The following is an 11,993-nucleotide window of genomic DNA, read 5'->3' on the forward strand; positions in this document are numbered from 1 at the left end:
ATCAGTGTTGTGATGCATAAACAATGTGCTTTATTGTTATCAGCTGTCAACTGAGAGGAAGCAAATCCAGTGAGAACAGAGGTAACGCTGCATGACGTTCCAGCAATGTGAGCAGACGTATCATCCACAGGACTCGCTGAGCGTGACTCCAGGCTAGCCAGGTGGATTCTTGCTGCCCCGCTTTCACAGGGACCCTTTTCTGGGTCACATACCAGCGTAACTACCTGGAGTCTTTCGGCTTCCATGTGGAGGTCTTCTACTTAGAGAAGTCCTACAATGGTATTTTGTCTCTGAAGTATCGTTGAAATTATCATTGTGGGATTTTACTGCAAAGTTCCCATTTCTTCCTGTTCTATGTATTGTTACATCTTAACAAGTAGTAATTAAACACAAGCAACTGCAAGGCAGCCAATATGAAGCGCATTCATTATTTTATTTCAGAAGCCATCTTTTATTTAGTTGTTTGTTCTCAATTTGTGTTTGAACTCGTGCTGTGACTCAATTAAACTTTTGATTTTAAAAAGTAAATCCCACTTATTAATCACGATGGGCAAAGTAATGAAAGTACTATCATCTGGTCGTATATTTTGGTGGGGGGTAAAACAACTGCATGTGTGGTACTGGAATAAAGAAACTTTTTGAACCTAATCACAGTTGATTTTGAAATAAAAATCTCTTAATTTGCTGAGTAAGACGTCTCAGGGACGACCGAACGCTGTTGTCTGACGCGCTTGGTCCGCTCTCTACGTCGCAGCCGAACGTAGCTGCGTGGATCGTTTGCATTCAAATAAAATGAGGCTGTTATTTCAAAATTGCAGTCATCAACATTAACAGCACGAGGGTTTTTGGGTTTATCCGGCAGGAGAACAAAAAAACCCGCTCTATAGATACATATGCATACATCTGTAACAACACACCAGAGATGTTCCTAAACAAGAGTGATATTCCATCTGGGTACACTGGACCATGTAAACACACTCCTCCTCACTGGGGGTTGGGAGGCTGTTGGAGAAAGAAAGAGTGAAATGATCAACTTGATCCGTCATGACTAACATATCGCCGCTTATTCATGCTCAACAACCCTCTAAGTGAAATGTTATATTCGCGAAAGAGTTTGTTTGCTATCAGATATCACCAGACACGTTAATCGCTCGAGTCACGTTCCTGCAGCAGCTCTCATCTTCTGAGCTTGAGTCACGTTTTCCCTTCCTTCTCCTCTCCGGTGATAACGGACAGTCACGCATAAGAGGCGTCCCAGAGGAAAAGACATACGTAGAACCCGTGCTCAGGTACCTGCTCACGTTCTACACGACCTTACTGAGGTTAGAATGATCTCACCTCCAGATGACGACGTACCACGATTAATTCACGCTTCGTCTTCCACGTGAGATCACTTTGGAGAGAAATGACGCTCAGTTATCCAACAGCTCAAAACCTCGTTGTTAGATTACAGTTGTGCTTAAAATGCAGCAAAAATGTTCACTTACGCATGCCAGCGTTACTTCCTGGGCAAGGAACTGTGGATCATACAAACACGAATAGGCTTAATATATCATAAGTGCTTTTACAATACCCAGTGAACACCGTCCCTGCACCGTGCGGCTCACCTGAGTACGTCCTCAGCTGACAGAAGCTGACTTTGATCCCATCCTGTCCCACTGGTGCCGCCACCACCGTGTAGACGTCACCACACATCACTTCCTCGATATCACAGTATTTACTGTCGGCAGCTGCGATACAGGTGTAGTTGGCTCCTGTGCCAAACAGTTCTACTGTGTGGTTCTGGATCTGAGGACCCAGAGAGCGCCAGTACACCCTTAAGGAGTTGTTGGCTCTGCGGTAGAGTTTGACATTTGTTGGGCAGCAGGCGCCTACAAGAACGTGAGAAAAGGGGGTGTTAAGAATTCGTTGGAATTATCTTGGTCAACATTTATTGCCTGTCTGTCCATGACGGAAAAATAATCCCTCCTCAGGTTTCTTCACTTATTTTCTTATGGGTTTTTGTGTGTGTGTGTGTGTGTGTGTGTGTGTGTGTGTGTGTGTGTGTTGCACGCAACAGAGGCTGTAACGCTACCCCGGGCAGATCCGTGCCAGTGGGCTGAAAGAGTCGAATAGACGTGAACGGTGATGGTGTTGGTGGGCGCTTTAGCCACACAAACTAAAACAAACACATTTCTCAATCGTTTTTTCCAGGGTACGCAAATTAGCTTTCAAAGCAGAAAAAAATGAGTGCAAGAAGAAAACAAAAGGGATTTAAAAAAAAGAGTCCTTTGTACTGTTGGATGTGATTGTGTTCTCTTCCATCCGTGAACTAGCAAAGAAATAAGCTTGACAAAAATGTTTTTTGATTTATTTTCAAGTGTTTCTGAAAATGAATTAGAGAGCTACAAAGATGATTCCTCAACCAATCATCCTCTTTTTATTTTATGTTTTCATTTTCTAGGATCTTTTTCTTACGCGTTTGTTTTTTGTTTATCAAGTCGTTTTTTAATCCCATGATGTAACTTTTTGATTTTCTCTGTTTGGTCGTCTGGTGCAGATTGACGGAACTCTGTAGACTACATGAGCTTGTTTGTTACGATAGCTAAAAGCTATAAAAAAAAAACAACTTTTTTTTTGTAATAAAGAGAATGAAATTTATTGTTACTAAAATATTTTCCTGCTCCGTTTGATTTTATATATCACGTAATTTCAAATTCACACATACTCACTTGACGAGAACCCGTGATATTTGCACTCCGACTTGTGTCCGGTGCTGCTGATGGCCTCTAGGTGGACGCTGTAGTTGGTGCCACAGGTGATGCATCCCAGCAGGCAGTGGGTGTCAAGAGTGTGGCACTTAGCATTCCCCCGAGTTGAAGTCAGGGAGGTGATGTAGGAGCGAGCTCCACCGCCAGCAGACCACGTCACGTTTGTCATAGCTTGCGTGACCTGAGTCACATTAACGAACATGGGGCAGCAAGGACCTTGGGGAGAGAAGTCAATATGTGTTGATGTTCAGCTGTCAAACGCCTCTGAGGCTTTTCCCTCTGATCATGGGTCACAAGTTATAAACATGTCATAAAGTTTGACGATGCAAAAATTCCAAAGTTCTTGCACTGAACTACACAAATTGTGACTTTGACTTTATTTGTCATACCTGTTTCCAAAAGTTTACTGTATCCAGGTAGACTCTGTCCAACAGCTGTGGTGGCCACTGCCGTGACCTCGTAGACGGAACCGCAGGGCAGCTGTGTGAGCTCACACCAACTGCTGCTTGACTGGCAAGTGTGTGTGTCATCATGTGAGCGTCCCATGGCAGTGATGGTATAATTTGTGTTGGGGGTGTTGGGGGTTGTGAAGAGGACTCGGTATGTGGAGTTGTTGGACTGCGTCATATTGAGGATCTCTGGAGTACAAGGAGCTAAAGCAAGACAGACAGGAAATCAAGATTTTCATATCAAAAATGTGATTGTGGCGTTATAATTCTCGAGATTTTATTTTTTTTAAATGCACTTAAGATACTTAATTGTCAATAGTTAGATTGATAAAACTCTCACAAGTGTCTACATTACCTTAAGCAATGATGTTAGCTTAGCTTAGCTTAGTATAATTTAGCAGCAAAAATACACCCAAAATTAAAATTGAAGTGAAAATCGTACATGGGTGCCTTTACGAGTGTGTGTGTGTGTGTGTGTTTGAGTTTATCACTCTCGCTCAAACTGAACACATCTAGAAATAAGTCATTAATACCTGTCTCGTGTGTGTGTGGCGCGCATGTTTGATTGCATCCTCGTAACTCGCTGCAAGGCGTGACCACCACAGAATACGCCATGTTGCACTTTAAGTCTGACAGTGCACAGGCCGGCGCAGTGTCATTACAGTGGATGATGTCATCGGTCTGTACTGCTGTTGTCTCGTAAAGCTCTGCCCCTTTGACTGGTGACCATATGATCTCCAGGGTCTCTGTAGACACCAGCTTGATGGTAACTCCCTCTGGGCAACACGGAACTGGCAGGAAAAGATGAGAAAAGCAATGAGTGCTGGGCAAGAGCAAGCCATTTTTTTATTTTGGCATATTTAGTTCCGCCTTCTTTTATCAAATTGTTGACCAAAATACATATTTTTACTGAGGCGCAAGTGTTAACAGCACACTAGCTCTGATCCAGGTGTCCTTGTAACCATGCCAATGATATTGTTACCAGGTATTGTGAGAACAGTGTAACACCTACACCGTCATTTTTAATAGTATGAGTTACACCCATGTGTGTCCCAGCTTGGAAGTCCTATTGTTCCAACAGTGCCTTTATGGAAGAATTCCAGGAAGCTCATTATCTTCATCTGAGATTTAGGGTGCAGCTGCCAAAAAGCCTTGAAGTCACGATTTATGACGTCAAAGAACCAAAGCTCGGTACCCGACCAGAACGAGGATAGGAAGGAGGCATTGTGACATGACAAGGTGGTTGCTGAACAGTCACATTTAAAACTCGACATGTCGAATAACAAACATTTGCCTGTCATGTTAGGACTCATGTGTGATCGCCCTACTGGTGGTGTAGTTGCGCACGTGTGCAGAAGGACTGGAGCCGGCCAGGTTGTAGGGGAAGACGGTGGTGAGGTAGGTGTAGCCACACATGCAGGAAAATTGGCAAGTGGTCCCCGTGGTGTTACACAACTTTTCAGTCCCATCGTCCCTCTTTATGAAAGTCATGTAGTACTCCACCAACGGCACCTCATCCCACACCACGGAGCAGTTTCCAGGTTCGGGCTCCTCCACCCATATGTTCTCAGGGGGACACGGGTCTAACAGGAAGAACAAAAAGCATCACAAACGGGGAGGGGATCTCACTTTTGATAGCTCTACCCATTGTGAAATAACTTCCGACTTATGTTAGCTTATTAGCTAAGTAGCTGCCTTGCAGACAATTCAATGGGAAAATACAAAATCCCATGCTAACACAGTATTTAGTATGAGAGATTTTTAATAACTCAGAAGTCTTACTGTGAAAGTATTAATAAGCAAGATCCATATTTTCCTGGGTAAATCAGACCGTAGGTATTTACAAGGGCAGGACATCATATAAAACAGAAGATAGCAACCACATTCTCGCCAGATCTGGGCCATGTTTGACGCCTCTGGCTCTGGTGTGCGCCAGATTTGAGAAAATCATATATCGCTGTAAGGGATTGTGTGCGGCTAGCATGGGTTACCATGACAACATGTCTTAAGTGGGAAAGAGAGTCTAAGAAAGTGACACAATAACCAGTTGCGTAGAAAAGGTCCATGTAATTACCAGTCGTGTGAGCAAAAGTATGACGATACTTGGAATATTGAATAGGAAGTATGTGATTTCAGAGTTGGTGTAGAAAAATGATAAAGCTAGAGCTAGCTACCTGTAGCCAGTTAGCTTAGCCCAACACAAAGACGAGAAAAAGTTGGTGGAGCCAGCCTGAGTCCGTTTTAAGTTTTCATATATACACACACACACAGATTCACTGTCCAACATATATCTTATATCTGTTGATTTTTTTAATCATTGGACAGAGCCTGGCTAACTTTTTCAGTTCTCTAGTCTTTGTAGTAAGCTAACTAATTGCTAATAGTAGCTTTATATTTACAGATATGATTTTTCCTCAAACCTTCAGTGAAAAATTGTCCCAAAGTTTCAGACTAATTACTTCAGCAAGGATGCTACTGTGCCTGATTTGCATGTGCATGGGTGTGGTATACCCACAGGTGATGTAGTCTGCTGGTTGCGAGGGGTCGCTGGGTCCAGCTGAGTTAAAGGCGGTGACAGAGACCGAGTTTCTCTGGCCACACTCCACGGGATTGATGTAACAGTAATTATTGCCTGTGGTGGTACAGTTTTGGTTGTTAGTGGTCCAGGCTATGTAGCTCTCTGCTCCTTGCACTGGCATCCAGTACACGGCGATCCCAAGAGATCGACCCTGAGTCACCTGAACATGGGTCACGTCTGGGCTCAGCGGACCTGGAAATAAAATCCAAAAAGACACACGTATAGAGAGCATTAGAGGGTACGTTGGTGTTCCTTCACGGTTGGATTCTGTTGTGCTTACGTGTGATCTGGCACACAGTGAGGTCGTCTCCAGTGCGGCCTTCAGAGTCCCAGGCTGTGCCTTTGATACAGTAGGTGGTCCCTGCCTCAAGGTTGTAAAATGTCATGCTGATGTCAGTGGTGTTCAGTTTGAGGCGGGAACTGGAGCCTTCTTGGATGATGCAGAGCGTGTAGAGGACGGCATTCTCAACTGGCGGCCAAGTGACGAGGATGGTGTCGTTGTTGGGGGAGGTGGTGTTCAACTTGGGAGCCATCACAACTAAAGACAAGAGAGTAATTAAAGGTGTAAAAGAAATAATATAGATAGATTTCTTTATTTCTTCTAAGTTTTAAAAGAGGCGTGAAATAAACAAATTTTCACTGTGATTATATTTCATGAACTTCTCCTCTGGGAATAGAGGCAACCTAGTTCTCATGGTTACTCTTTTCATTCTATGAAAACACAGAAGATGGATACAGTTTCCACCCTCCTGCATCGGCTGCAAAGACCGTAGGTGACAATGGGCTGTGAAATGACACGCCAATATGGCTGCCGGAGGGAGATTGCAAGCTATTGTCCTGGAGCACCAACAGAAAGGCTGCATTTCAATCTTCATACACTGATTACCATCTCGTGTAAACTGCTTCTCATGTTTAATGTCTGGACAAGAGAAAGTGACAGGAAATGATCCTCATCAATGCCTTTTCTCCATGATTCGTTATTTCATTATGAGAATCCCACATTAAATAGTTGGCTGCCTCATCTTTTCTTTATCCCCTTTGTGAAATACTGTAGCCTCATCACTCCAGTAAGAGAGGATTTGTACCTGTCCTGGCTTCAAGAGGGTACGAAGGCTGGCTCTGCCCCCCTGAGTTGACGGACATGACGCTCAGCTTGTAGTCTGTGTAGGGCTGAAGCTGCACTATGGTCCCTGGGGAACTGCTCACCAGCGTCTCAGAGAAGAGGTTACCGGTCTGGGACTCTGCCCTGAGGATGTAGCTGGTTGCCCCAGAAACCTCCGTAAACTCCACAGTTATGCTGTCGCTGTTCTTTGAGTAGGCTTCATCAATGACGGGAACCTCAGGAGCTGGAGAACAAAGTCAATTAGATACCAAATAGATCACGTATCAATCATTCCTTCCTGCGCTGCCGTTACTGACCAGTTGTCTCCTCTGTCTCTGCACTGTTCAGGACATTGAGGTCACCGTCCATGGCTTCAAGCTGCATGGTGTACACTGTGTTTGGTGACAGCGAGCTGACAGAGCCCATCACTGAGTTGCCACTGAAATGAGCAAAAACGGACCCCTCTGGAGAGTTTTTAGGTGTCGCCGTGATCTTGTAAGACCTGGCGCCGGTGTGTCCGGTCCACTGCACTGTCATACTTTTAGATGTGACCGTAAACACCGAAAGAGTGATGTCTGGTTGAAATAGAGAGTAAAATCAAGTTAGTGAAAAGAAAAAGAAAAAAAAAACCACTTACATAAACAGTAGGCTATTAAAGACGCAGTTTATTTACCATTTTCAGCCGTGCAAATCTGAAAAAGGACAAAATGTGTTATTGAATCAAACAAGGCATGATAGCTTTCTAGACAAAGACATCATTCCAAGAGCGGAAAGTTATTTGTATCAGACATGATTTCCTGAAGCAAATTACCCCTGTATCAGGTTCGAGGAGCATAAGAGGCAGCAGGCGGCACATTAACCTTCACTCAACACAGACTTCAGCAGTGCTCGGCGCAGGTATTTCTTTCAGGTAGGAATGAATTTGTCTATTGAGCTAAGGCAGGGCACGCCACACGCACTCGTTGAAAGCAGTGACACTCAAAAGAGCCTGTGTTCAAGTCATTCTTCCGTACACCACTATCTCTCTGGATGTAAATGATTGGAAAATGCACGACTACATCCTACTGATTGACTGCTCTTTGTAGTAAACAAGAGCAAAACAACGCAAAAGTAAGGAAATGATTTTCTTACCTCCACAAGGGTCAATATCATGAAGAGCTTTAGCATCTTTAGCTGTGTTGTACCCATGATCTTTACAGCCTGGAGGCAAGAGATGTGATGCTCTTTACTGAAAAAATGACTTCAGGAAGCAGCTCAAGCTTAAGTTTAACTGTTCTTTTTCTCCGCCTCTGATGAACCGACAGGTCCTTTATTGTTTCAGCAAAATACCAAAGAGCCCAAAAGCTGTAACTCCTCCCCTCAGGGGTGCTTGGGTGGGATCAGAGTGAGAGGAGGAAGCTCACCTTTGTTAAATGAAGATGCAGCTTAAAAACAATTATTGTGTCTTTAAACTCCTGCAATAGAATCATGTAGCTTTTATCTCCGGTTGTCTTTGTCATTTACGTATCACTGGAGAGTTTTGTTGACTTTCACCTTCCTTTCTATAAAACTAAACGCGGGAATGCCAAAGAAAGAGTTTGTTATCTTTAAAACATTTTTAATCACCTTTTTTTTTCTTTCCCAAATTATGTTTGTTTAGTTTTCTACCCGCCCTTCTTTTGTGGTTAAATACAGGGGAGCCATTATGCAGTACAACCTGGTGGCTTCTTGAGCTCTTGACCAAATACTGCTCTCTTTCATGTTCTGTATCCACTGAAGTGGGAATCACTGCATCGTCCCAACTAGGGCGGTGTCAGCCTCCCACGTGTCTGAGCCAGGAAGGAACGGTTGTGTGTCTATGGATGCATGGCTGCAGGCTGCATGTCTGGTACTAATACCAATACCTCTCCAGTGATACGTAATAATACCACAGCCTCGAGTATCTGCCAATAGCAGTATCAATAGAATACATTTTCCTCTCCGAGCAACTACTACATGAATACATGTGTATTCCTGCTTCACCTGTTATCAAAAAAAAAGCCCACTTGTAAGTGTGGAACAAATATTCCACTGTTTTCACTACTTCATAGAGACAGAAATACATGTACAATACGATACGACTAGACTCAGTGACTTGACTCATGCCGTCCAACTGTGTTGCTCCCGACTCTCCTCTCCTCCCATCTGGCATGATTCTAAATGTATTCTGAAGCCTTTACATGGGAATTTGGATCAGATTAAACTGGCCCGGATCAGAGATACACAGCGGGTAAAATAAGTATTGAACACGTCGCCATTTTTCTCAGTGAATAAATTTCTAAAGGTGCTGCTGATATGAAGTTTTCACCAGATGTCGGTAACAACCCAAGCAACCCCTGCATGCAAAGAAATCAAACCTTAGATGTCTATGAATTAAGTTAGGTGTTTAAAAAATGGAATGACACAGGGAAAAAGTATGGAAGGCACGGAAAGCCAAGACAAGCCAAGGTGTCGCATAAGAAACATCTCGTGATGGGTAAAAACAAAGAGCTCTCCAGAGACATTGGCAACCTTATTGTTGCAAAACGTACTGATGGCGTTGGTTCCAGAAGGATTTCTGAACTTCCCAGTGTTCCAGTGTGTGCTGTTGGGGCCGTAATCTGGAAGTGGGAACTATTTCATTTCGGCATAAACCGGCCACGACCAGGCGCTCCTCGCAAGATTTCTGACAGAGGAGTTAAAAGAATGGTCAGAGGAGTTGTCCTAGAGCCAAGGGGCACTTGTGGAGAGCTTCAGACAGACCTGGAATCAGCAGGTACAATTGTTTCAAAGATAACAGCAAGTAAGGCGCTCAACAGCCGTGGCCTGCATGAGCGCTCGCCACACGAGACTCCACTGCTGAAGAAAAAAACACGTTCAAGCTGCTTTAAAGTTTGCTGCACAACTTTTAGACAAGCCTGTGAAATCCTGGGAGGATATCGTCTGGTAAGATGAAGCCAAAATTAAACTCTTTGGATGGCATAGTACACACACACATAATGCACATCACCCCAAAAAAACCAGCAGGGAAGTTTGGAGGTGGGAACTCCAGGTGCCTGGCTGTTTTTCAGCATACAGTAATGGCAAACTTAATATAATGAAGGAAGGATGAATGGAAAACAGATGATACATTCTTGATAAAAATCTGCTGGCGTCTGCCAGGATGAAGGTGAAACGAGGGCGGACATTTCAGCAAGACAACGATCCCAAACGCACAGCCGAGGAAACATTCACTTGGTTTCAGAGAAAGAAAATAACAGCTGCTAGAACGGCCCAGCCATCACTTGACTTGAATCCAATAGAAATTCTACAGAAAGAACTAAAGATTATTAAGGAAGAAGAAGGAGAAGAAGATTTGAAGACTGTTTGTGTGGGTGAACGGCCAAAATCACACCGGAGCAATGCATGCATCTAGTTTCTCCATAGAGGAGGCGTCTTGAAGCTGTTGTTACCACCAAAGGCTTTTGTACGAAGTATTAAATAAATTTCAGTGTGCGTCCGATACTTTTTCCCTCTCATTCCATTTTATTACACATAATTTATGGCGTTATTTCTTTGCGTGTTGGTTGCGTGGGTCGTTACCATCATCTGGTGAACATTCCATGTCAGTACCTTTAGAGATATGTTTCCTGAGAAAATGTTGGCGTGGTTTATACTTATTTAAGGCGCTGTGTATTTCCGATCATATATCTCTGAATGGGCCGGTATGGGCCGATACCGACTCAAAGTATCTCTAATTTCATCCAAACTGTGTGATGTCACTGTGGTTTCTAATAACTAGTGGTCCTCAGCAATACCAGTGACGCTGATATTAACTCAACCGGAGCTCCCCAGCAGTTGGTTTATACCATGCTGGTATTCATTTTCCAGTATTACCTCGCAGCACATTGGACCCTGACAAACAAACCAGCCTTCCCAGGTGTGCTTATGTAGCCACCTACAGAAAACCCGCACATGTGCATCACTGTAACCTCATACAGTACTTTATACTACAGGGAACTTTAACCTTCTCCACAGAAATGTGTACAGCACATAGAAATATTTCCAGTTCCAATGACAAAGGCGACCCTTCATCCATGCCTGTGAATGGTACGGTTGGCGTAATAGCGCTGGAGTCCCTAGTGGCCGAATGCATCAGATGTGTATTGTGAATTCTGGCTGAGGGGATCCCTGAGGAACGTTCATGGACAGATCCTTTTGTGCACAAAGGTTGAAAGCAGAAACCTGATCAAATTTAACTTCACACGAAAGAGAAAAACACCGTGAAGAGATGGAGTTCGGAGAACAAAAACAAATCGCGTCGAATTTCTCAAACCTCCCGGCACATTTTACAGATTAAGATTCATTAAAAGAAAACAATGATTTAATGCTTCTGATAGCGCAAAATATAATTGATCAGATCATCAATTTAATAATCCTCATCAATTATTCTACTATTTATACGAACCTCACTTGAACAGCATCAGTAGGGAGTCTAATCATTATAAAAAATCACGTCTTTATTATAGCTTTTTTAATTAAGTCTTTTATTGCACTTAATTATCATGGTGTTATCTTGATGGTTTGAAGTTTTCTTTAATTCCAAAAATCTGGAAAAATTACAATCATATTTTTTCTACATTGTTTCTTCGACAGCTGTTTTGCTGGATGGAATTGATAGAATTGCCTATATTTGCTTGCTGAGTCTTCTAGTTTAACCTTAGAACGACCTTCAACAACAGCATAAGTGAATTGATTTACAAAATTTTTAGCTCACCAAAGATTTCATGAACAGGTACGGCACCAACATCCAAAATGTCAGTGCAGGACGGAGTTTAAGAGTTTAAACCCAGATAACAGTTGGTCCCTCCAGCAAAATGACCTGTAGTTATTCTTCTAATGAGCTTTCCCATCCCTCAGGGGACTTGACGTGGAAAAGCCACAACTTTAGAGTCAGGTAAAGTATCTTTGGGTGGAAATGAGGTGGTCAGTGGTTGACTGAGCCTCAGGATGAAGGTGGGGGCCAGTTGAAAGGCCCCAAATGATGTCCATCCATCCATCCATCCATCCATTTTCCACTGCTTATCCTGCTACAGGTCATGGGGGGGCTGGAGCCTATCCCAGTTACCTTCGGCCGC

At 43.4% G+C, this 11,993-nt stretch overlaps 1 protein-coding gene across 1 annotated transcript; it reads right to left on the bottom strand.

The window, feature by feature from the left end:
- Nucleotides 1–20: 20 nt before the first annotated feature.
- fndc7a (fibronectin type III domain containing 7a) lies at nucleotides 21–8,148 on the bottom strand. The gene is made up of 14 exons (XM_086204946.1): nucleotides 8,011–8,148; nucleotides 7,553–7,571; nucleotides 7,197–7,454; nucleotides 6,863–7,123; nucleotides 6,058–6,315; nucleotides 5,715–5,969; nucleotides 4,528–4,782; nucleotides 3,733–3,990; nucleotides 3,140–3,403; nucleotides 2,712–2,966; nucleotides 1,608–1,871; nucleotides 1,488–1,517; nucleotides 1,339–1,393; nucleotides 21–1,002 (listed from the first exon to the last, which is right to left on the bottom strand). Exons 1-13 carry the CDS (start codon nucleotides 8,065–8,067, stop codon nucleotides 1,362–1,364), a joined length of 2,466 nt encoding a protein of 821 aa, XP_086061072.1. The 5' UTR covers nucleotides 8,068–8,148; the 3' UTR covers nucleotides 21–1,002; nucleotides 1,339–1,361.
- Between the last annotated feature and the right edge of the window lie 3,845 nt (nucleotides 8,149–11,993).

Source organism: Aulostomus chinensis, chromosome 5, assembly GCF_037954235.1.
Source record: "Aulostomus chinensis isolate RoL2024-O1b breed Wild chromosome 5, RoL_Achi_v1.0, whole genome shotgun sequence".
Lineage (NCBI taxonomy): Eukaryota > Metazoa > Chordata > Actinopteri > Syngnathiformes > Aulostomidae > Aulostomus > Aulostomus chinensis.